Below are 24,759 nucleotides of genomic sequence, written 5' to 3' on the forward strand. Positions count from 1 at the left end.
CTCTCTCAAATGAAAGCCATGTGTTCACAGTGATACTTCACAACAGGGATCATTCTAGAGTTTTCCCTTTCCATGATTGTAACTCCCTTTTCTGATGGTGAGAAACCTGGTTTCCACTATCCTTAATATTTTTACTTAAGCAATCAATCCCCTTGCGAGTGACCAATCTTCCTTTTTCACCACCACCCACCCCCGAGCTTAGACACCCTCCTCTCTCTGCTCAGGCTCTCACTCTCCATTCCAGGCCACCCCCATATGGATACTTACCTTACCCCTCTTGGGCACCAACGCCCCACCCCAGGTGCCTCTAATGTGCAGCCAAGTTTGAGAACCACTGAGAGTTCTCAGGTTGAACTGCACTTCAGTCTTTTTTTTATCAACCATCTTCCACCTCATTGCTAACTGTTACTGATTGCTAGTTATTTGCAAGCTACCAAACATTTCCTCTCATGAGGAGCAACACCCACAATACTTTATTCTCAGTGCTTGAAAGCGTTTAATCCTTCGGTAAACAGCAAACAGTTGGAGCCCTGGCTCTGCTTCCGTCTCCCAGGTTGCTCATGGTGCTTTGACAGCAGTACCCTGTTTTCTTCTGCTGAGGGCAGTGTTGGTATTAAAATACCAAGAAACACTGAGGTTTCGTTGGTGTTCTATAAACTTGTCTTTTGCTGCTGTGGAGAAGATAGCTATTCTCTTTATCCTGTTATTCAGCTTTCAATTCAAAAGCAAATGAGAATTTCGTTTGAGCCCCATTCAGATTCGAAAATGTCCCTAAAAGTCATCTATTCCCACCTCCACTGCAACAGCTAAACCCTGCACACACTTTATGCATGCCTTCTCAAACGCGTTGTTGTTTGTCTTTGAAAGTGTGAAGGAAGAAGTGTTTTGGAGGAACTACTTTTACCGCGTCTCCCTGATTAAGCAGTCAGCCCAGCTCACGGCTCTGGCGGCCCAGCAGCAGGCTACCGGGAAGGAGGAGAAGAGCCACGGCAGAGAGGATGAGTTGCCACTGACAGGTATATTCAGAGAAGACGTCACTCTGCGGGAAAAAAACAAAGGAGTTACTTTTAAAATATTCTTCATTTAGAGACTCTCATGAGCTTGTCATCATGTATATACCAGAAATGTCATCGTCATCTTAGGGAAAGTTCTTTTCTTTCCAGATAAAATGCTCATTCTTCCCTTGTTGCCCTCTCTCTGACCCTGCTCACCGTCTTCCCCCAGCTTTCTTTCACTTTGCTGTCTTTTTCTCGTTCTTCGGGTTTTTTATTTCTCCCTCCGTCACCGGTCGTCTTCCCATCTCTTTCCTTGCGCTTTTTATACCTTCTGTTCTCCGCTGACTCAGTTCCCTGCTCTTCTTCGCTTCTCAGTCTTCCATTCAGCCTGCTCATTTCCGCAGTGCTCCCGTCTGTAGAACAGAGCTAAGATATCCAGCCTGGAGCTAGACACCGGTCAGTTACACATGTGACTCTTCCTTATTCTGACAGCTTTACCCCTGGTTTCTGGGGAAAGTGGTTTATAATATCGGCAGTGATTTAATACCTATAATAACAATTGAAATAAGATATGTATTTTGTGTCACATTTTTAACGTTTAATGAACACCTGCTGTGTATAGGTACCCGTTATAAATGGAGACTTATCCGTTCATGGAATTTTACATGATTACACAAAACAATGTGTCCTAAGGCACAGGTTGTACGGACCACTAGGAAGGTACCTGACACTGCATTTAGGGTCAGAGGAATGTAATGAATCTGCTCTACACAGTACCATTTGGCATTTTGCATGTAGATGTTAATATGAATCCCAGTTGTCTCTCATTCTTTAGTATTCCTTCTTTATTACTTTTATTGGAAAATGCCATTTTACCCAATACTGCCCATGTATCAAGATGGGCTTAAGACAGGATTCAGTAAAGACTGTATGTGTGGTAAGGTTGAGAAGATAGAAAATGCAGCCTGTGAGAAAGAGGAGCTACTGTGCCTGAGCGTTACATTTTACTTTGTGAGAAAAGGAAAACTTGATAAATAACTTCATTCTCATTATCCTAAAAGAAAGAGCAGAACTGTTCTTCAATGCATTCTGCTAACACTGAAGTCAAAATTTATTTCCTGCTGGAAATCTTACATAAGGGGTATTGAATATGATGATATATATTAAAAAGATCCCCAAAAGAAAGAGGCTGAGATGGTTTCATCTGGGTAGTTCTTACTGCAGAAAAACGGAAAGCATAACACTAAAAGCTAATTTCTGTAAATTATTTAGTATGATCATGCTTGTGGATAATTTAGTTGTTATTATAATATGTATTCAGAATTGAATCAAGCAATTCTTGTCTCTTTTATTCTCACTTCTTAGAGGCAGTACGGCCCAAAACGCCACCTGTTGTAATCAAACCTCAACTTAAAACTCAAGAGGTAATACAGTTTTACATTATACCTAGTAGTTGATGTCTGGAAATGAAGTAACTCTGTGTTGACTATCTCAGATACCGTTTCAAAACTACTTATGAATATGGGTCTTATCTGTTCTGAAGAAGAGGGGTCCGGTACTTGAAGAGTTAAGGACCTACAGCTGAGACATGAGACGATTCCCTGGCATCAGTAGTTCAAGATGTGCTCGTCGGGGATGGGACAGAACGATTGGAGTGATCCAGACCATGAATGAGCGTAGAGATTCAGGTGGTAGCTCATGTGGTTACCGAGCCAGTGTGCGGGTTAGGAGGTGGAGAGCAGCGACCATCTGACTAGCAGAGGAAGGGAATGAGGCTGCATTAAATTGTGAGATGACCATAAACGCGAGCTCTAGTCTCTATATGTCACTTCAAAAACCACTTCCAGAGCTCATTTGTTGCATTTCAGGATGAAGAGGAGATTTCTACCAGCCCGGGTGTTTCTGAGTTTGTCAGTGACGCCTTTGATTCCTGTAACTTCGATCAGGAGGATCTGAGGAAGGAAATGGAGCAGCTGGTGCTGGACAAAAAAGAGGAGGAGACAGTCGCACTGGAAGGTACAAAGCCAACGGCATCACCGTCCTTGTCCCCAGTGCCGAAGCTGACCGTAGAAAATTGTTATTCTGGAGCAGATACACAAAACTGTGTCGTAACTTTTGCATCAAAACCGCTTCTCTGTTCCCCACTAGAAGGTGGATTCTAGCACACATGACCTCATCTCCTGTCCCTCTGCCCTTCTAAGCACAGAGGCATAGAAAGGAGAAACAGACCCAGAGAGGTTAAGCGAGTCTTCCAAGGCATCTCAGCCCTGAGGACACATGGCCAGGAGCGGGCAAGAAAGCAAGCGCACCCCTTCACCCCTTCACGTGGAGATGCTGCCCTCCGGCCTTCTGCTTTCAAAGCTGCGTCCTGCTGGGGCTTATACTGTAGGTAGAAGACTCTTTTCCCAGCTGTTGTGTGCCGCTAGCACATCGCTTCTGGGAAGGAGTAGGCTGCCTTTAAAAAACCAAATTAGCTTAAAAACTAAGGTAATTTAGAAAAAAAGTGCAAGTGATGGGGCTGCGTTCTTTGGCACATCAGGACAAATTACTGGCTTTCTACAAGATGACAAGCAAAGGCTTGGGTTAATCATCATTCATGAAGCCTTCAGAGACTTACCATCGTGGAAGCCAGCTGTTCCCACTGTTGTGCAGAAAGCAGTGGTGAGAAAGCTGACCTCCCAGAGGTGAACCGCCTGCCCACGTGCACACTGCACACTGCAGAGGGACTCTGCAGGAGAGAGCTGCTGGGGAAAGCGGCCGGTGGGGGAAAGAGAAGCGAGTGGGGAAGTGAAAATCTGGGCTCGCTGCCCCCAGACCCCTCATACCCCATCTATTTTCTGATACGATGGCTGCTGGCCACCGCGGAAGGAAGGCGGGCACGCGCCCCACGTGCAGCCGGCAGCAGCTCGAGCAGACTGTGCCCTGCTTCCCTTCTTGCTGGTGACAACTAGCAGCAGAGAGCCCACGGAGACTGGAAGGAAGCCTGGTCAGGATTCGCGTGGCATTGGCTGGCCGTTCCGGGCAAGCTATTCTTTCTTTGAATCCCTGCCCTACTTATAATTTGGACCACTTAATATTCTTTCATATATTAGTTGTCTTGGCCCCCCAGCTAAATTGTAAGTTCCTCAAGGGCAGGTACACCTTGTCTTTTTATCCCTTACAGCACCTAACGTAGAGCTTAGCACCCAGTAAGCACCTAATAGTCGTGAAATCGGTGTTTTGCTACGCAACATGGTCACTGCTATAAAAAAATTGAAAACATTTGGTTTTTCTTTTCTCTATAGGTACTAAGTTTAAGGTTTATTTTTAAAAGATGAAAATGAATTTTAGCTTTTACTTTTTAAATAGCTGGTTTGTTTTCTGGCTGTTTTATAACACAACATAGCAGATGCCTTATCCTATACATATGTATTTGCATACACACGTATATTGAGCGTCCAAGTGGCAAGTTGCAGCTCTAAATCTCACCGGTGTGAGAGCTCAGGTAGAGCCCACGTGGGGGGCCAGGCTTTGGCGAGAGACTGCCTGACTTCAGGTCCTGGTGTCTTTTGCCACTCATGGGAGACCACTAAGCACAGACTGTGGAGCCCTGCAGATGTGGTTCCATCCGTATGTCTGTCACTGTCAAGCTGTGTGACCTTGGGCAAGTCACTTAACCTATAAGCCTCCATTTCTCCATCTGTCAAATGTGTATAACTGTATCTGTGGTCCACGTATTGTTCTAAGGATGAAAAGAGTGATATGTAGACTGCACTTAGCCCTAGGCCTGGCTGAGTGAGTGCTCGAGAAATGTTAGCTGTTTTTGCTACCATCATCATCATTGGTAGTGGTAAAAATTAATTTGCAACCAAATATTAATTATCAATTATCCATTTAAATAGAGGGAAAATTAGAGGCCTAGGTAAAGAAAAATAACATGCAAAATTTACTGACAACATCTGATACCTTTGCTTCTACATTTAATAAGTTTATCTTTCTAATCATATTAGTTAAAAATCTGTTCAATTTTTCTGAGCGCACACAGTGCTGAAGCCTGACACGGTAAATATTTCCGTGGTAGGACTTACACAGGTAATTATAGTGGACTGCATTGTTAACACCGGCATTAAAAATTCAGAATCTTTTTTTTTTTTTTCTCATTTGTTTCTTTTAGAGGATTCTGCAGATTGGGAGAAGGAACTACAACAGGAACTTCAAGAATACGAAGTGGTGACAGAATCAGAGAAACGAGATGAAAACTGGGATAAGGAGATAGAGAAAATGCTGCAGGAAGAAAATTAGCTGAAATAAAAGAATAATCCTTAACGTTCTGCAACTGACATTAAATTCTAGATGCTGGCACTCGCTGAATCAGAAGGCACAAAAGAGTATGACTTTATGAAATTCAAAATTATCCTTTTTTCAAGCTGAAACTTGCCTCTTCTACTTAAGAAAAAGTACATAGGACAGTTATTCTAATAATCAAAAAGGGATGTTTTATGTAACATTTCTTTACATCTAGTTAGAGATGTTCATGTAGTCAGTACAGACATCTTTGTCACAGAAACACAAGTAAAATTTTACAGTTCTGTTTTCCGTGAGGTCAAAAATACAATATATTCTTCAATTGTGGTTTTCTAAACATTTGTACTTCTTGTTGCATTTTTGTTGATACATATGTGTTAAAGTACCTACTTAATGGATTGATAACTATCAAAATGACCAAATGGTACCAAAGAACTTAAGAGGAAGCACTTTCAGAACTATTTTCTTGCAAGTATTTTCTAAAATTCCATCTGGAAGCCAAAAGATAAAATAATTATGTTGATTATAATGATATAAACGTCACTCAGTTTGACATTGAGAAATACTGTTTCTTTCTCAAAAAAAATATATTTGTTTTTCTTTGGGGCCTTTTTCTTTTTTAAACTATGCCACATTTAATAATGTTTTCCTGAATTTCACATCGTGGTTTTTGTAGAAAGCAGGGTCTTTCATCCTTTTAGTGTTGATGACTGTCAGAAGGCTGTTCACCTTAAAGTCTCATGTTGTTTAAATCGTCACCACATATGAATGTTTTCGCTTTTTTTGTCTTAATTAAACTGTCAGTCTTTATAAAATTGTGTTCTCTGAATACAACTTTTGGAACTTCATTGATCAATCCTGCCTGCATTCTGCTGTAGCAGCACGACCATTCATAGAACGTGGTTACTTGAAAAGGACAGATAGCTGAACATCAGAACACGGCGTTTGCTTCCCGAACCTTTCGGATTTTTCAAAGAGCCTTTATTTCATAAAGGGGAGTAGAATTAAGACAGTTCTTATAGGGAACATGTACTTATTTATATTCTTGATCCCATAAAAATTAGTCTATGGTCCTCTGGCAAAGATATAGTCAACAAGAGAATTGGGTGCTTAGGTTTGTAGTTTGGGATATGCTCCTGTGAAGAAGCCAGGCTTCCTCAGCTAGGATCACTTGTGTTGTATTCAATGAAACCACTGACCCTATTATCAAGAGATTTCCACTTGTGGTGCCGCAGTTGCTGATTACTGAGTTACAGCTCAGAGGTGGTGTCTGGCAACTTCTGAAAGAATCCTATTGAAGGGAAAAGTTTGATAGAGTTTGCTGGAGGGAAAGAAATATGTTAAATGTTTTTAAGTAGTTAAAAATCCTAGATGTAAGCAGATCAGAATATGACAGTATTTGGCTCTTAGTATATGTACTAAAATTCTTAACGATAAGTGTTGAATAAATATAAAAAAAGGAAAGGTTTCAGAGAATGTTAAAAAATAAAATAAAAACCTAAAATGAAAATAAAATATGTTAAGTTGTTGCTATCAGTTTTACATGATACTCATTGCCTAATTGTGTATTGCCCTGTGAAAATAAAAGGATAAAGTAAGATTTTATACACAGCATAAAAATACATTTAGGCTATAGTTTTATGGATCCATCAGTGGTGAAATGTTCTGCTTTTGTAAATTTTACAGGTAACTGAAGTGTTATTCTTTTTTTTTCTTTTCTTTTTTTGGCCATGCCTTGGGGCTTGCAGGATCTCAGTTCCCTGACCAGCGACTGAACCCAGGGCCACAGCAGTGAAAGCCTGGAATACTAACCACTAGGCCATCAGGGAACTCCGTGAAGTGTTATTCTTTTAAAGGGCAAAATAATTTGTAACCTTGTTTGGTGGGAAATTTCTCAGTATTTATTACTTGCTTAGGGGTCATCCAACAAGATATACTGTGCATAAAAACACAAGCTTCATGAAACGTTAAAATATGAAGATAGTCCATCACACTGGAAATTATACCTCACTACTCAGAGTGTAGCTTGGGAACCCTCATCCTCTGCCTGCCCTGGGAGCTTCATAAAGGAGAAAAGAATTAAGGGCTTAGACATGCAGGGTCTCAGGCCCCGCCCCAGACCTGCTGGCCCAGACTCTGTGCGGTGCCAAGATTCCCTGGGGTTAGATTGGACTCCACGGCTTGAGAGGCGGTGCACCAATGCACTAATGCACTCAGGAGAGCAGAATTTTCTGGGGCTTTTTACTTTTTACTTTTCCACTAGCGTCCTCAGGTGACACTGCCTTCCTAGTTGGCGTTACAGGTGCCTCTGCTGTTCCAGTTGTCACCCCCTGCCCACTCTCCTTTCCACATGGCCAAATTAAGAGGAACCAAGTTCCCAGGGGGACAATGAATAAGCCTGCTAAATCAGATATTTCTAATAGCACATTTCAAAGTGTGTGCTCTACCAAGCGCAGAGGCGCCGCTTTCTGAGAACTGGGTTACGTGTTCACAAGCCTGCAGCACCTCAGGGCTGATGTGCCTGCCCCGAAGGCTGTAAAAGGATGGATGGATGGTGTGTTTATGCACATGAAATCAAATAACAAAAATCGTTTAAAAGGTTAATAGAGCATCGAACCAAACTAAGTCTTTAAAGCATATTTTAGGTGCATTGAGTCAATATTATACAAGAAATAACAATATCCATTTATTTGTGATTACAGCAGTTGATAGCAAGTAAGTAAAATCCTCAGCTGAGGGCTTCCCTGGTGGCGCAGTGGTTAAGAATCCGCCTGCCAATGCAGGGGACACGGGTTCCAGCCCTGGTCTGGGAAGATCCCACATGCCGCGGAGCAACTAGGCCCGTGAGCCACAACTACTGAGCCTGCGCATCTGGAGCCCGTGCTCCGCAACAAGAGAGGCCGCGATAGTGAGAGGCCCGCGCACCGCGATGAAGAGTGACCCCCGCTTGCCGCAACTAGAGAAAGCCCTTGCACAGAAACGAAGACCCAACACAGCCATAAATAAATTAATTAGTTAATTAATTAAAAAAAAAAATCCTCAGTTGACCCTGCCAGTCTCAGGAGGTTGCGTGCTCCTGCAGCAGACTCGGTCACAATGGCAGAATCTCCTATACTTAGAAGTGGTAACTTACACAAAATGAGCAGTCTCAATTTGTAATATCTGAAAATTAAGAGAAGCTTATCTTTTAGGAGATACAGCAGATATTTGTACTCATTGTGCTTTCAGATGCCCTGTTGTAAATAAGATAGTTTTCCACAATCAAAATAATGTTACAAATAGGATTCTTAGGACATTTTAAAGGTTTACCAAGAGAAAACGTACCATTACATCCAATTTGCAATTTTTTATTTGCCTCCTTGACTTTTTTTTTTTTTTTTTTAATTTTTGGTTGCATTGGGTATTCATTGCTGCACGCGGGCTTTCTCTAGTTGCAGCGATCGGGGGCTACTCTTCGTTGTGGTGCGCAGGGCTCTCATTGCAGTGGCTTTGCTTGTTGAGAAGCACAGGCTCTAGGCGCGCGGGCTTCAGTAGTTGTGTCAACCGGGCTCAGTAGTTGTGGCTCACGGGCTTTAGAGCGCAGGCTCAGTAGTTGTGGCACACGGGCTTAGTTGCTCCGCGGCACGTGGGATTTTCCCGGACCAACGCTCGAACCTGTGTCCCCTGCATTGGCAGGCGGATTCTTAACCACTGCACCACCAGGAAAGTCCCTCCTTGAATGCTTTTGGTATAAAAAAACAGGACTCTGAATGTGCTTCTACAATTTGAATTACTTGCTGTGGTTGCTCTTTCTGGTAGATTTTCCCTCCATTTTTAAGTAAAGATACACATCTTTCAACTATGAAAATTAGGTGCATTCAATTTTAACAAATTTATTTTTCAGTTTTAAAAACTATAAGTGGTAGAAATTTTGATATAGTTTATATAATCAGTTTCATTGGGAGAAGACAGACTATTTTAATGAATGATTACTTCATTAAAGTATCAGACTATGTTGCTATGAAGAAAATAAAATTACAAAAGGCATGTTACAATACCCCCAAAGATGATGCTTGGAAAACTAATAAGTTATGGCAGATGACAAATGTATATTCATGAAGCTTTAACCACATGCAGTTATATATTTCTCACAGATCAAATTGGTTACCTGAACTTCACACTGGGGATTTGTTTAGATAAAGTCATTTATGATTTCAGTTGTTAAACTACAACTTTTTATAGCATTTATTCCGTGAATCCTGATTTCTTTCCAACATGAAACACTGTATTACACTTTGTTCTAAATAAATAAATCTCACTTTTAGTGGTAAGGTTTAATGATTTTTCCTGAAAACAAAAAATTTTCTTCTGGTAAAGAGGACCTGTAGGACCCTATCGTTAGAATTAAAACTGCCTCGAGATAGTGTTGAGTTTTAAGAACGCATTTTACTTTCACTGTAGACTTCTCAAATTCAGTGGCTTGTCTTACGTTATAAAAAATCATTATAACCTAGTCGCACGTCTTTTTTTCTTTTCTTTCTTTTTTTCTTTTTTTGGACCCGCAGCTTGCCAGATGAATCTTAGTTCCCCGACCAGGGATCGAACCCGCGCCATCCGCAGTGAAAGCGAGGAGTCCTAACCACTGGGCCGTCAGGGAATCCCTTCAGCACATCCTTTACTCTAAACCTGTTGGATTTTCCCCTCCTCCAGTCGTGATGATATATATGGATCCATCTCGTTTTTCTCTGATAACCATGATGAGTGGTGACTATGCTTTCTGCAGGCTAGAGCTAAACCTCAGCAAGGCTGACGAGCCCCTCTAGGAATTAAGCCTGTTCTCATTAACGCTGGGTGTGCGGGGGGTGGGGTGGGGGGTGGGTGGGGAACCCAGCCTGTGGCTGAATAAATAGAGATATTAGATCATGGAGGATCTTGGTGACTACGACTTAAGTATCCACTTTATAATCACAACAATAGCCTTTAAGTGCATAATATTCTCTGCCATTACTGCACTCCGACAATGCAAAAATCCAGATACAGAAAAGTGGCCGCAACGCCCGACAGTTTTCACTCTCTCATGCAAACTTACTGCAGGGTATAAATGTGATGTGAGGACTAAGCTAAATCGTATGCCTCAACTAAAGGAGTGTGGCCCACGAGAATGCGATATTAATGCCGCCAGCAAAATCAGCGTGAAGTGTTCTTTGTTAATCAAATTAACAGAATACAGGCTTGTGACATTAAGGCATGAAAATAGACACCATTCAGAATCTGGACAGCACACAAAAGTAATTGGATAACAAGAGCACGGGCTGGACGTCCTACTGTCCAAATATTACCGTGCTGTTACAAATGGGCTACTAAATCAGCGAGTTTCTTGGCCTAGGGCAGTGATCCTGCACTTGAGAACCACTTGAGAGCTTAAAAAATGCTGATGCCCAATCCCCACACCCTGAGAGAATCATTTAACTGGCCCAGGGTGGAGTCCCGGGCATGGGATGTTTAGAAACTCCCCGAGTCCCTTGGTGGACCGCCAGGATTGTGAAGCTCGGGGCCCAGGCCAAAGAGGCCCTAGGGACAAGTCAGACTGGCTTGGGCAGCATGCTCCACTAGGCGGCGCTCGGCTGCTTCCTTCGAAAAATAAAAGGGTGGGATTGCATGTTGTTTAAGGTCCATCCCGTGTCCCAAATGTTATCCTATTTTCAGAGGGGCCTTTGTAAGACGGATACTATTCTTATCGTTTTCAAAGGGTTTCTTTTCCATTTTCTAAAATCTACAGTATCGGGAATTCCCTGGCCGTCCGGTGGTTGGGACCCTGAGCTTCCACTTCAGGGGGCAAGGGTTCCATCCCTCGTTGGGGAACTGAGATCCCGCAAGCTGGGCGGCGGGGCCAAAAAAGAAAAAATCATAATAATAAAAAATAAAATCTACACTACCTTGGGATGTCAGGTTGTAAATGGTAGATTAAATACATCCATTTATCTCCACGGCATCCACAAAACCCCACTAAATGACAGTAAAGGAATAAACAGAAAAGATATACGTTCATATTGACAAAAGGGGGAGAGCAGGGCTTCCCTGGTGGCGCAGTGGTTAAGAATCCGCCTGCCAATGCAGGGGACTCGGGTTCGAGCCCTGGTCCGGGAAGATCCCACAGGCCCCAGAGCAACCAAGCCCGTGCACCACAACTACTGAGCCTGTGCTCTAGAGCCCGCGAGCCACAACTACTGAAGCCCGCGCGCCTAGAGCCTGTGCTCTGCACGCAACAAGAGAAGCCACTGCAGTGAGAAGCCCGCGTGCCGCAACCAAGAGTAGCCCCCGCTCACCGCAACAAGAGGAAGCCCGCGCACAGCAACGAAGACCCAATGCAGCCAAAAATAAATAAATAAATGGATAGATAGATAAATGAACAAAATCTATTATCAAAAAAAAAAAACCCCAAAAACATGAGAGCAGCTAACAGCAGCCAGGTGGTGACCAGGACGTTTTAGTGCTTCAGAACCCTGGAAAGGCTCAGGAATTCTGAGCTACCTCTGAAGGCTGAGGAAGATGTTGGTATCAGGGTGGGCGACTAGCAGTGTCTGCCACAGTTTAAAACAAAATGAAGAAAGAGCAGTATAAGCGTATTCTGAGATACAGAAGCAAACAGACGAAACTGCTCAGGATGTAAAAGGGTGGTTTCTGGGAAGTGGGAATTGGGATGGGGAAAAGCAGTTCGGGGTTTTGCTCTTCTGAAAGCCTTGTGTCATTTGACCTTTAAAATTAGGTATATACATCACTTAGATTTTTTTTTTTTTTTAAAGCTGCTTCTGAAACGGGTATGTGGGAAAAGGCATACAAGCACTGTAGTTAGGAATATAAAGTTGTACAAGCTTTCCGAATGGCAGCTGGGTAATATGGATCAAAAATTTTAATGTGTGGAACATTCAGTCCAGCATTTCCACTCCTGGAATTTATTCTAAGGAAGTAATTGGACAACCACTGCTTTGATTATAAAATAGAAAAATTGGAGACTATCTACATGCCCTGCACCGGAATCTTGCTTTGAACAAGTGATGGCTCATCCACACAGTGCAATTCAATGCCAACGCTTTAAACGATGGATTTCATACCTACCAGCCGGTCAAAAATTGTAAAAAGCCTGACGGACTTCCCTGGGGGCGCAGTGCTTCAGAATGCACCTGCCAGCGCAAGGGACACGGGTTGGGGCCCTGCTCTGGGAAGATGCCACATGCCCCGGAGCAACTAAGCCTGTGTGCCACAACGACTGAAGCCCGCGCGCCTGGAGCCCGAGCTCCGCAACAAGAGATGCCACCGCCAGGAGAAGACCGCGCACCGCAACGAAAACCCAACACAGCCAAAAATAAATAAATAAATAAATATATTTTTTAAATTGTAAAAGCCTGAAAACAGCAAGACTTGCTCAGCATGTGAAACAACGTAATGTGGATATAGTGCTGGCCTGTGGACACTGGTACAATCTCTCTGGACAAAAAAACAAAAATTGGCATTACAGAAACGGAAAGTGAAACATATACTTTGATCAATTCTTCTCCTACGGACTCCGAAATGATATGAGGACTCGGGAAGAAAATTACCAGCGTTTCGGTAAAACGGAAGATCAATTCGAGGGCTACGTGCCACGTCCAAGGAGGTGCGACGTGCAAGAACATCCCTAAGAGGGTGCTGAGGGCCTCAGGCTGCACTCCAGCCGAACGTCTAGCAACCTAAAACGGAAAAACAACAGCACGTGATGAGCCGAGAAGCACACCAAACAACAGCTCCACAAAGTAACGCGAGAACACGTATGAGTCTGGGCAAACATTTCACCTGCGCGAAGACGATAGGAAAACAAAGAACGAGCTCACGTTATTTACCTAAGCTTCCACGGGAAGAAAGCGAACCTGGGTGAAAAGTCAGACTATGGAGATTAAACACCACGCAAACCAGCAGGAACACGGCAGGGTTAGAAAAATAACCTTCCCAAACATTACACAAAACCTCCCACACGCCACGGAAAAACAACATCTCCCGGAGTGTAAAGAGCCATGAGGCACAAGCGCAGTTAAGCTCCTTCTTTGGTAAGTCTATTTTTTTTCCACACACATCTCAGCCTTGTTTACTAACACAAGGCCTCCAAAAATTGCACGTGGTGCCGAACCTCCCCTCTCTCCTCAGGCAAACCTTACAGAGAAAACAAGAGACTCAAGCCCCCTAACGAGGAGCAAGAGGATGGATATCTCTGACTGCCTGCAGAGACAATGCTAAGGAGATCGTACCCCCTTGTACAGTGAGGGCGAACGTAAGCTCGGGTCAAGAACTTGCAACACTTTTTTCCAGTTAAGTGACTGAAGCCTCATTGTTCGAAATAATAGGTTTAAAGGAAATCTATGGCTTTAACTTGAAAATATATTGTTTGCATTTGATCCCGGTTATGCAAATGAACGCTGAGTCCCCGCCCCCGAGATTCTTGCCCGACCTCGGCCGGCCGAAGCCCGCTTCCCGGGACCCTGACTACATCTCTTCTGCTCCTCGAGGCTCTGCGTGTGATTTCTTTGGGGTAAAGGATTTTGTTGACTGCTGAAGAAAACGTCGGAGCTCTGCATTTGACACGAGACACGGTTCACAACATAATATCAAGTGAAAGGTAAAAGACAACTACAAAACTATATTTAATATTACACTTTTTCTTCCAAAAAGAAATGTCTGTGTGTGCGTTGGGCATGTATGTGCATAGAAAAGTGCTTACACCAAAATTATGCTTACACTAAAATATTACTGGCCGTTATGCCTTTCTTTAACTCTTTTCTTCCGTCTGTGTTTTCAGAAATTTGTGTTTGACGTATGCAGAAAAAATAAGGAAAATCAATAAAAAAGATTTCATAATAAGCAAAGATAAAGGAATTAGAAGGAAAGAATAATAAGCATAGCAGAAATCCAAGACAGAGAAACAAGGAAGCCAAAATGAGCTTTAAAAAATTTTTATTGGACTATAGTTGATTTACAATATTGTGTTAGTTTCAGGTGTAGAGCAAAGTGATTCGGTTATACATATATATGTATATATCTAAATTCTTTTTTTCCAATTCTTTCCCATTATGGTTTATTACCATGAATTCAAAATATTGAATATAGTTCCCTGTGCTCTACAGTAAATCCCTGTTGTTTTTGTCAGTCTTAATAATAACCACCTCTCTCCGTTTCTCCCTCCAGTTCTAGGAGCCATAGCTGTTTCTAGCAATTGCTACCTTAGGGTGGTTCCCTTGTTGCCTTTTCAGCTCTCCAATACATGGGTTAACCATTCTTTATATTATAATGATTTTTTTTGATGTTGACCATTTTTAAAGTCTTTACTGAATTAGTTACAATACTGCTTCTGTTTTATGTTTTGGTTTTTAGGCCGTGAAGCATGTGGGATCTCAGCTCCTCGACAAGGGGTCGAACCCATTCCCCCTGCATTGGAAGGCGAAGTCTTAACCACTGGACCGCCAGGGAAGTCCCCTATTCTTTACATTAAATTTTTTCTGTGAAAATAACTTTTATTGTTTTCTTTTGACAGGACATGACTGATGCATCAACTGCAGACAGTTATTCATTATATTTGCTTTATAGCTTATTGTGTATCTGAAATCTTTCATTCTAATATTTTCATTTTATGATTTTAATTAGCAACCAAAAAATATAAGGTAGCTAGGAATAAACCTGACAAAAGATGCACATGAAATGTAAGGAGATATTAAACAACACCTAAATAAAGGAAAGATATACTACATTTATGGATGGGAAGACAGATATCCCTAAAGATGCCAATCTTCTCCAAACTAGATCTTGGAAGGGGGCCTGGAATCTATATTTTATCATCCCAGGAGAATTTTTTTTAATTAATTAATTTATTTATTTATTTTTGGCTGCGTTGGGTCTTGGTTGCTGTGCGTGGGCTTTCTCTAGTTGCAGTGAGCAGGGGCTACTCTTCGTTGCGGTGCACGGGCTTCTCACTGCAGTGGCTTCTCTTGTTGCAGAGCACGGGCTCCAGTCGTGCGGGCTTCAGTAGTGGCTCATGGGCTCTAGAGCGCAGGCTCAGTAGTTGTGGTACACTGGCTTAGTTGCTCCGTGGTGTGTGGGATCTTCCTGAGCCAGGGATCGAAGCCGTGTCCCCTGCTTTGGCAGGCGGATTCTTTTTTTTGTTTTAATTATTATTTTTTACATCTTTATTGAAGTGTAATTGCTTTACAATGTTCTGTTAGTTTCTGCTGTATAACAAAGTGAATCAGCTATACGTATATATATATATATATCCCCATATCTCCTCCCTCTTGCATCTCCCTCCCACCCTCCCTATCCCACCCCTCTAGGTGGTCACAAAGCACTGAGCTGATCTCCCTGTGCTATGCAGATGGCAGGTGGATTCTTAACCACTGCGCCACCAGGGAAGTCCAGCAGGTTCTTATTAGATATCCAATATTTTATACATATTAGTGTATATATGTCAATCCCAATCTCCCAATTCATCCGCACCCCCCACTTTCCCCCCTTGGTGTCCATACCTTTGTTCTCTACATCGGTGTCTCTATTTCTGCCTTACAAACCGGTTCATCTGTACCATGTTTCTAGATTCCTCATATATGTGTTAATATACGATATTTGGGGCTTCCCTTGTGGTGCAGTGGTTAAGAATCTGCCTGTCAATGCAGGGGACACGGGTTCAAGCCCTGGTCCAGGAAGATCCCATATGCCGTGGAGCAACTAAGCCCGTGTGCCACAACTACTGAGCCTGCACACTAGAGCCCAGGAGAAGCTCGTGCGCCTAGAGCCAGTGCTCCACAACAAGAGAAGCCACCGCAATGAGAAGCCCACGCACTGCAACAAATAGTAGCCCCTGCTCCCCACAACTAGAGAAAGCCCATGCACAGCAGCAAAGACCCAACGCAGCCAAAAACAATAAATAAAATAAAATAAAATAATATACAATATTTGTTTTTCCTCTGTCTGACTTACTTCACTCTGTATGACACTCTCTAGGTCCATCCACGTCTCTACAAATGACCCGATTTTGTTCTTTTTATGCCTGAGTAATATTCCATTGTATATATGTACCACATCTTCTTTATCCATTTGTCTGTCCATGGGAATTTAGGTTGCTTCAATGACATAGCTATTGTAAATAGTGCTGCAATGAACATTGGGGTGCATGTGTCTTTTTGAATTATGGTTTTCTCTGGGTATATGCCCAATAGTGGGATTGCTGGGTCATATGGTAATTCTATTTTTAGTTTTTTAAGGAACCTCCATACTCTTCTCCGTAGTGGCTGTATCAATTTACATTCCCACCAACAGTGCAAGAGGGTTCCCTTTTCTCCACACCCTCTCCAGCATTTGTTGTCTGTAGATTTTTTGATGATGGCCATTCTGACTGGTGTGAGGTGATACCTCATTGTAGTTTTGATTTGCATTTTTCTTATAATTAGTGATGTTGAGCAGCTTTTCATGTGCTTCTTGGCCATCTTTATGTCTTCTTTGGAGAAATGTCTATTTAGGTTTTCTGCCCATTTTTTGATTGGGTTGTTTGTTTTTTTAATATTGAGCTGCATGAGCTTTTTATATATTTTGGAGATTAATCCTTTGTCCATTGATTCATTTCCAAATATTTTCTCCCATTCTGAGGGTTGTCTTTTCGTTTTATTTATAGTTTCTTTAGGTCCCATTTGTTTATTTTTGTTTTTATTTCCATTTCTCTAGGAGGTGGGTCAAAAAGGATCTTGCTGTGATTTATGTCATAGAGTGTTCTGCCTATGTTTTCCTCTAAGAGTTTTATAGTGTCTGGCCTTACATTTAGGTCTTTAATCCATTTTGAGTTTATTTTTTCATATGGTGTTGGGAAGTGTTCTAATTTCATTCTTCTACATGTAGCTGTCCAGTTTTCCCAGCACCACTTATTGAAGAGGCTGTCTTTTCTCCATTGTATATTCTTACTTCCTTTATCAAAGATAAGGTGACCATATGTGTGTGGGTTTATCTCTGGGCTTTCTATCCTGTTCCATTGATCTATATTTCTGTTTTTGTGCCAGTACCATACTGTCTTGATTCCTGTAGCTTTGTAGTAGAGTCTGAAGCCAGGGAGTCTGATTCCTCCAGCTCCATGTTTTTCCCTCAAGACTGCTTTGGCTATTTGGGGTCTTTTGTGTCTCCATACAAATTTTAAGATGTTTTGTTCTAGTTCTGTCAAAAAATGCCACTGGTAATTTGATAGGGATTGCATTGAATCTGTAGATTGCTTTGGGTAGTATAGTCATTTTCACAATATTAATTCTTCCAGTCCAAGAACATAGTATATCTCTCCATCTGCTTGTGTCATCTTTGATTTCTTTCATCAGTGTCTTATAGCTTTCTGAGTACAGGTCTTTTACCTCCTTAGGTAGGTTTATTCCTAGGTATTTTATTCTTTTTGTTGCAATGGTGAATGGGATTGTTTCCTTAATTTCTCTTTCTGATCTTTTGTTTTTAATGTATAGGAATGCAAGTGATTTCTGTGCATTAATTTTGTATCCTGCAACCTTACCAAATTCATTGATTAGCTCTAGTAGTTTTCTGGTGGCGTCTTTAGGACTCTCTACGTATACTATCATGTCATCTGCAAACAGTGACAGTTTTACTCTTCTTTTCCAATTTGTATTCCTTTTATTTCTTTTTCTTCCCTGATTGCCGTGGCTAGGACTTCCAAAACTATGTTGAATAATAGTGGTGAGAGTGGACATCCTTGTCTTGTTCCTGGTCTTAGAGGAAATGCTTTCAGTTTTTCACCACTGAGAATGATGTTTGCTGTGGGTTTGTCGTATATGGCCTTTATTATGTTGAGGTAGGTTCCCTCTATGCCCACTTTCTGGAGAGTGTTTATCATAAATGGGTGTTGAATTTTGTCAAAAGTTTTTCTGCATCTATTGAGATGATCATATGGTTTTTATTCTTCCATTTGTTAATATGGGGCATCACACTGATTGATTTGCATATATTAAAGAATCCTTACATCCCTGGGATAAATCCCACTTGATCATGATGTATGATCCTTTTAATGTGTTGTTGGATTCTGTTTGCTAGTATATTGTCGAGGATTTTTGCATCTATATTCATCAGTGATATTGGTCTGTAATTTTCCTTTTTTGTAGTATGTTTGTCTGGTTTTGGTATCAGCGTGATGGTGGCCTCATAGAATGAGTTTGGGAGTGTTCCTTTGTCTGCAATATTTTGGAAGTGTTTGAGAAGGATGGGTGTTAGCTCTTCTCTAAATGTTTGATAGAATTCACCTGTGATGCCATCTGGTCCTGGACTTCTGTTTGTTGGAAGATTTTTAATCACAGTTTCAATTTCATTACTTGTGATTGGTCTGTTCATATTTTCTATTTCTTCCTGGTTCAGTCTTGGAAGGTTATACCTTTCTCAGAATTTGTCCATTTCTTCCAGGTTGTCCATTTTATTGGCATAGAGTTGCTTGTAGTAGTTTCTTAGGATGCTTTGTATTTCTGCGGTGTCCTTTGTAACTTCTCCTTTTTCATTTCTAATTTTATTGATTTGATTTCTCTCCTTCTTTTTCTTGATGAGTCCGGCTAAAGGTTTATCAATTTTGTTTATCTTCTCAAAGAACCAGTTTTAGTTTTATTGATCTTTGCTACTGTTTCCTTTGTTTCTATTTCATTTATTTCTGCTCTGATCTTTGTGATTTCTTTCCTTCTACTAACTTTGGGTTTTCTTTGTTTTTCTTTGTCTAGTTCCTTTAGGTGCAAGGTTAGATTGCTTATTTGAGATTTTTCTTGTTTCTTGAGGTAGGCTTGTATAGCTATAAACTTCCCTCTTAGAACTGCTTTTGCTGCATCCCATAGGTTTTGGATCATCGTGTTTTCGTTGTCATTTGTCTCTAAGTATTTTTTGATTTCCTCTTTGATTTCTTCAGTGATCTCTTGGTTATTTAGTAACGTATTGTTTAACCCGCATGTGTTTGTGTTTATTCTGTTATTTTCCCTGTAATTGATTTCTAATCTCATAGCGTTGTGGTCAGAAAAGATGCTTGATATGATTTCAATTTTCTTAAATTTACTGAGGCTTGATTTGTGACTCAAGATGTGATCTATCCTGGAGAATGTTCCATGTGCACTTGAGAAGAAAGTGTAATCTGCTGTTTTTGGATGGAATGTCCTATAAATATCAATTAAATCTATCTGGTCTCTTGTGTCATTTAAAGCTTGTGTTTCCTTATTAATTTTCTGTCTGGATGATCTGTCCACTGGTGTAAGTGAGGTGTTAAAGGTCCCCACTATTATTGTGTTACTGTCGATTTCCTCTTTTATAGCTGTTAGCAGTTGCCTTGTGTATTAAGGTGCTCCTATATCGGGTGTATATATATTTATATTTGTTATATCTTCTTCTTGGATTGATCCCTTGATCATTATGTAGTGTCCTTCCTTGTCTCTTGTAACATTCTTTATTTTAAAGTCTATTTTAGGACTTCCCTGGTGGCGCCGTGGTTAAGAATCTGCCTGCCAATGCAGGGGACACGGGTTTGAACCCTGGTCCAGGAAGATCCTACATGCTGTGGAGCAACTAAGCCCATGAACCACAACTACTGAGCCTGCCTGATGCACCTACTGAAGCCCGCGCGCCGAGAGCCTGTGCTCCTCAACAAGAGAAGCCACCGCAATGAGAAGCCCGCGCACTGCAATGAAGAGTAGCACCCCGCTCGCCACAACTAGAGTAAGCCCGCACGCAGCAACGATGACCCAACGCAACCAATAAATAAATAAGTAAATAAAATTTAAAAAAAATAAAGTCTATTTTATCTGATATGAGTATTGCTACTCCAGCTTTCTTTTGATTTCCATTTGCATGGAATATCTTTTTCCATCCCCTTGCTTTCAGTCTGTATGTGTCCCTAGGTCTGAAGTGGGTCTCTTGTAGAAAGCATACAGATGGGTCTTGTTTTTGTATCCATTCAGCAAGCTTGTGTCTTTTGGTTGGAGCATTTAATCCATTCACATTTAAGGTAATTATCGATATGTGTATTCTTATTACCATTTTCTTAATCGTTATGGGTTTGTTTTTGTAGGTCCTTTTCTTATCTTGTGTTTCCCACTTAGAGAAGTTCCTTTAGCATTTGTTGTAGAGGTGGTTTGCTGGTGCTGAATTCTCTTAGCTTTTGCTTGTCTGTACAGCTTTTGATTTCTCTGTTGAATCTAAATGAGATCCTTGCCGGGTAGAGTAATCTTGGTTGTAGGTTCTTCCCTTTCATCACTTTAAATATATCATGCCACTCCCTTCTGGCTTGTAGAGTTTCCGCTGAGAAATCAGCTGTTAACCTTATGGGAGTTCCCTTGTATGTTATTTGTCATTTTTCTCTTGTTGCTTTCAATAATTTTTCTTTGTCTTTAATTTTTATCAAAAAATTACTATGTGTCTCTGTGTGTTTCTCCTTGGGTTTATCCTGCCTGGGACTCTCTGCGCTTCCTGGACTTGGGTGGCTATTTCCTTTCCCATGTTAGGGAAGTTTTCGACTATAATCTCTTCAAATATTTTCTTGGGTCCTTTCTCTCTCTCTTCTCCTTCTGGGACCCCTATAATGCGAATGTTGGTGCGTTTAATGCTGTCCCAGAGGTCTCTTAGGCTGCTTTCATTTCTTTTCATTCTTTTTTCTTTATTCTGCTCCACAGCAGTGAATTCCACCATTCTGTCTTCCAGGTCACTTATCCGTTCTTCTGTCTCAGTTATTCTGCTATTGATTCCTTCTAGTGTATTTTTCATTTCAGTTACTGTATTGTTCATCTCTGTTTGTTCGTTCTTTAATTATTCTAGGTGTTTTTTCTTTAATTCTTCTAGGTCTCTGTTAAACACTTCTTGAATCTTCTCGATCTTTGCCTCCATTCTGTTTCTGAGGTCTGGATCATCTTGACTATCATTATTCTGAATTCTTTGTCTGGAAGGTTGCCTATCTCCACTTCATTTAGTTGTTTTTCTGGTGTTTTATCTTGTTCCTTCATCTGGTACATAGCCCTATGCCTTTTCATCTTGTCTGTCTTTCTGTGAATGTGGTTTTTGTTCCACAGGCTGCAGGATTGTAGTTCTTCTTGCTTCTGCTGTCTGCCCTCTTGTGGATGAGGCTATCTAAGAGGTTTGTGTAAGTTTCCTGATGGGAGGGACTGGTGGTGGGTAGAGCTGGCTGTTACTCTGGTGGGCAGAGCTCAGTAAAACTTTAATCCCCTTGACTGTTGATGGGTGAGGCTGGGTTCCCTCCCTGTTGGTTGTTTGGCCTGAGGCAACCCAGCACTGTAGCCTACCCGGCTTTTTTGTGGGGCTAATGGCGGACTCTGAGAGGGCTCATGCCAAGGAGTACTTCCCAGAACTTCTGCTGCCAGTGTCCTTGTCCTCATGCTGAGCCACAGCCACCCCCCGCCTCCATGGGAGACCCTCCAACACTAGCAGGTAGGCCTGGTTCAGTCTCCTATGGGGTCACTGCTCCTTCCCCTGGGTCCTGATGTGCACACTACTTTGTGTGCACCCTCCAAGAGTGGAGTCTCTGTTTCCCCTAGTCCTGTCAAAGTCCTGCAATCAAATTCCACTAGCCTTCAAAGTCTGATTGTCTAGGAATTCCTCCTCCCGTTGCCGGACCCCCATGTTCAGAAGCCTGATGTGGGGCTCAGAGCCTTCACTCCAGTGGTTGGACTTCTGTGGTATAAGTGTTCTCCAGTTTGTGAGTCACCCACTCAGTGGTTATGGGATTTTATTTTATTGTCATTGCATCCCTCCTACCATCTCATTGCGGCTTCTCCTTTGTCTTTGGATGTGGGGTATCTTTTTTGATGAGTTGTAGCGTCTTCCTGTCGATGATTGTTCAGCAGTTAGTTGTGATTCAGGTGCTCTCTCGCAAGAGGGCATGAGCGCACGTCCTTCTACTCCGCCATCTTGAACCAATGTCCTATATAGAGATTTTCAACAGCGCCTAACCCCACAAGTATTTTGTATTTTTCTTTACCCCTCTCTTTATACATATAGTTTCCATTTCCTTGTAAGTCTGTAATTCTGGCCGAGACTTGTAGAAATAAATCAGAACAAAATTCATGAAGCCTGTATATTCAATATATGTATTTGAGTTTTTGAAATGCATGTACTCTCTCCCAATATTCCCTACATGACAAGAGTTTTTATTTGAAGTATCCTCTTCCTGCTGGACCTGGCACCCCAGTGTTTGCCAATCTAATTGTACACTCTACAGCCTGCCATCAGTATGCCTGAGCAAGCTAGTTATAAGGTATAATCATTTTTTAAATCTTACAGTGTCTGCCAGAAATGTGGAAGTGTATAGCAAATGCTGAAATTGGCCAAATTCCTATAAGGACTAAAATCAGGGTGCGCATAGAAGGATGGTATTGGGTAATCGAATTAAACAATAAGCTCTCTGTTCTATGAAAAGGCAAATACTCCTTTTCACTACCTACAACCCCAAGAGCATGCAACAAACATGAAATTGAACTCTTTTGTTGAAATAATACTCTTGGCTACTTTAAAGGTTAGTAGGAGCTTTTCTTTCTCTGAAAATACTCCAAGGTAGACAAGTCAAACTAGCGTGGTTTAACTCCTTTTGACACTTCAAGATACGGCTCAGATGTCACTTTAAACCTTCCTTAAACTTCCCTACCACCAGTAGAAAATTACACTTAAGCCGTTACTTTGCAATACCTTTATCTACTGAATTTTGTTACTGTTTTTTTTAAATTTTTTTATTGGAGTATAGTTGATTTACAATGTTGTGTCAGTTTCTGCTGTACAGCGAGTCAGTTATACATATACATATATCCACTCTTTTGTAGATTCTATTCCCATATAGATCATTACAGATGAATTATGTTACTGTTTGTTATTTGTATCACTGGCAGTGTTGGCCTGAGAGCCCTTATTCTAAATCGTGGTATGCCTGGTGTCTAATTAAGTGCTCAGAATGTAGTAGGAGCTCAGTAAATGTTTAACTGATGAATGAAAACTTTCTATTGCCACTAAGTTTACCCTGGGATGATCTTGGTCCCGTGGCTGCCTGAGGTCTTCTCAGTGTGGCAGCAGGATGTTGCCACTAGGAGACTCTCCAAGAGGTTGTGAGAAGGGATATCACCTTGGGGAATTGGAGGTTTGGCCCTCATCTGTATAGATTCAGAAAACTGAGTGGCCAGTGCACTTTTGCTATTCAGAGCTTCTTTTTCTCAAAAAGTATGTATTGAGAGCTTTCTCCGAGCCTGGCCTTCTGCTGAGTGCTGAGAATATAGAAGTCCCATGGGCACGGCCCCTGCCCTCACTTCATTTACCACCTAGCTGCAGGAGTCCATTCAACAAGCCCTAAAAAGAAACAACTCAAGGGAGTTCCCTGGTGGCCTAGTGGTTAGGATTCCACGCTCTCACTGCCAGGGCCCGGGTTCAATTTCTGGTAGGGGACCTGAGATTCAGCAAGCCAAAAAAAAAAAAAAAAAAAAATTCATGAAAAAATAAAAATAAAAACAAGCCCTTACACGGAAGTGTGGGACTGGCCTGGTACGGGAAGTACAGCATGCTAGAGATGCAAAACAGGAGTACCCCAAATATTCCGGCCCCCCGAGGGGCTTCCAAACACACTCCCAGAAGGCACTGTCTCCAGAATACGGCTCTCAGTCCCGATTTACAAAGTCAAAATGTTTATTAATAATGAGCAGTGGAAGCATCTCACTGAATACAAATATACACTGTGGACAGAGAATGTCGCCTGCATTTCAGTAAACAAAGGATGTTGTGGCCATAAAGCCACCATTCACGTAGCCGCCCCTGAGGGTGTGCCCTGAGTGGATTCAGGATGGAGAAAAACAGGATAGTGGCCCTAGATAGTTAAGGTGCATATCAAAGGAATGATTTCAATGAGCCCAGACTCTTGCATCTTCCCATACTAAAATCATTAACTTGAGATGTCTGTTTTTGTGATTAGCAGTAATCTTTTGATGTTCTGATGGTTGACTACATGTTTTTTTTCCTCAGCAAAAAACTCATATATCCTGGCTCTTCCCTTACCTCTTGTATTTATTTATTTATTTAAATTAAAAAAATTTTTTCTTGGCCACACTGCTCGGCTTGTGGGATCTTAGTTCCCTGACCAGGGATGAAACCTGTGCCCCCTGCAGTGGAATCGTGGCGTCCTAACCACAGGACCGCCAGGGAAGTCCCTCGTTCCTTACTCTTTGGAGCAGTCTCTCAGAGCTAACTGAGAGTCTGTATCCCAGGCTCAAGTCCTCAGTAAGTTTGCTGAATAAAACAGAATTCTCAGGAGTTCCCTGGTGGCCTAGTGGTTAGGATTCTGGGCTTTCACTGACAGGGCCCGGCATTCCATCCCTGGTCGGGGAACTGAGATCCCACAATTAGGTTGTGCATTTTTTTTTTAGTCGACTACACACATCTACATTCCCTCTCCAGAGTCAGACCCACATAGGGAGACAGATTCTGATGGGAAGGT

General features: G+C 41.8%; 1 protein-coding gene across 2 annotated transcripts in view; it reads left to right on the forward strand.

The window, feature by feature from the left end:
* Positions 1-6,094, forward strand: part of SYAP1 (synapse associated protein 1) — a 28,596-nt gene extending 22,502 nt beyond the window's left edge. Inside the window, exons 6-9 of one of the 2 annotated variants that reach the window (XM_036839741.1) lie at positions 868-1,016; positions 2,361-2,419; positions 2,864-3,011; positions 5,149-6,094. In XM_036839741.1, coding sequence (XP_036695636.1) covers positions 868-1,016; positions 2,361-2,419; positions 2,864-3,011; positions 5,149-5,276 — 484 coding nt within the window. In that variant the 3' untranslated portion in view covers positions 5,277-6,094. The remainder of the gene's footprint in view (positions 1-867; positions 1,017-2,360; positions 2,420-2,863; positions 3,012-5,148) is intronic. The other variant, XM_036839742.1, reaches the window with a different exon arrangement.
* The last annotated feature ends 18,665 nt before the right edge of the window (positions 6,095-24,759 follow it).

Source organism: Balaenoptera musculus, chromosome X, assembly GCF_009873245.2.
Source record: "Balaenoptera musculus isolate JJ_BM4_2016_0621 chromosome X, mBalMus1.pri.v3, whole genome shotgun sequence".
In the NCBI taxonomy this organism is placed as follows: Eukaryota; Metazoa; Chordata; class Mammalia; order Artiodactyla; family Balaenopteridae; genus Balaenoptera; species Balaenoptera musculus.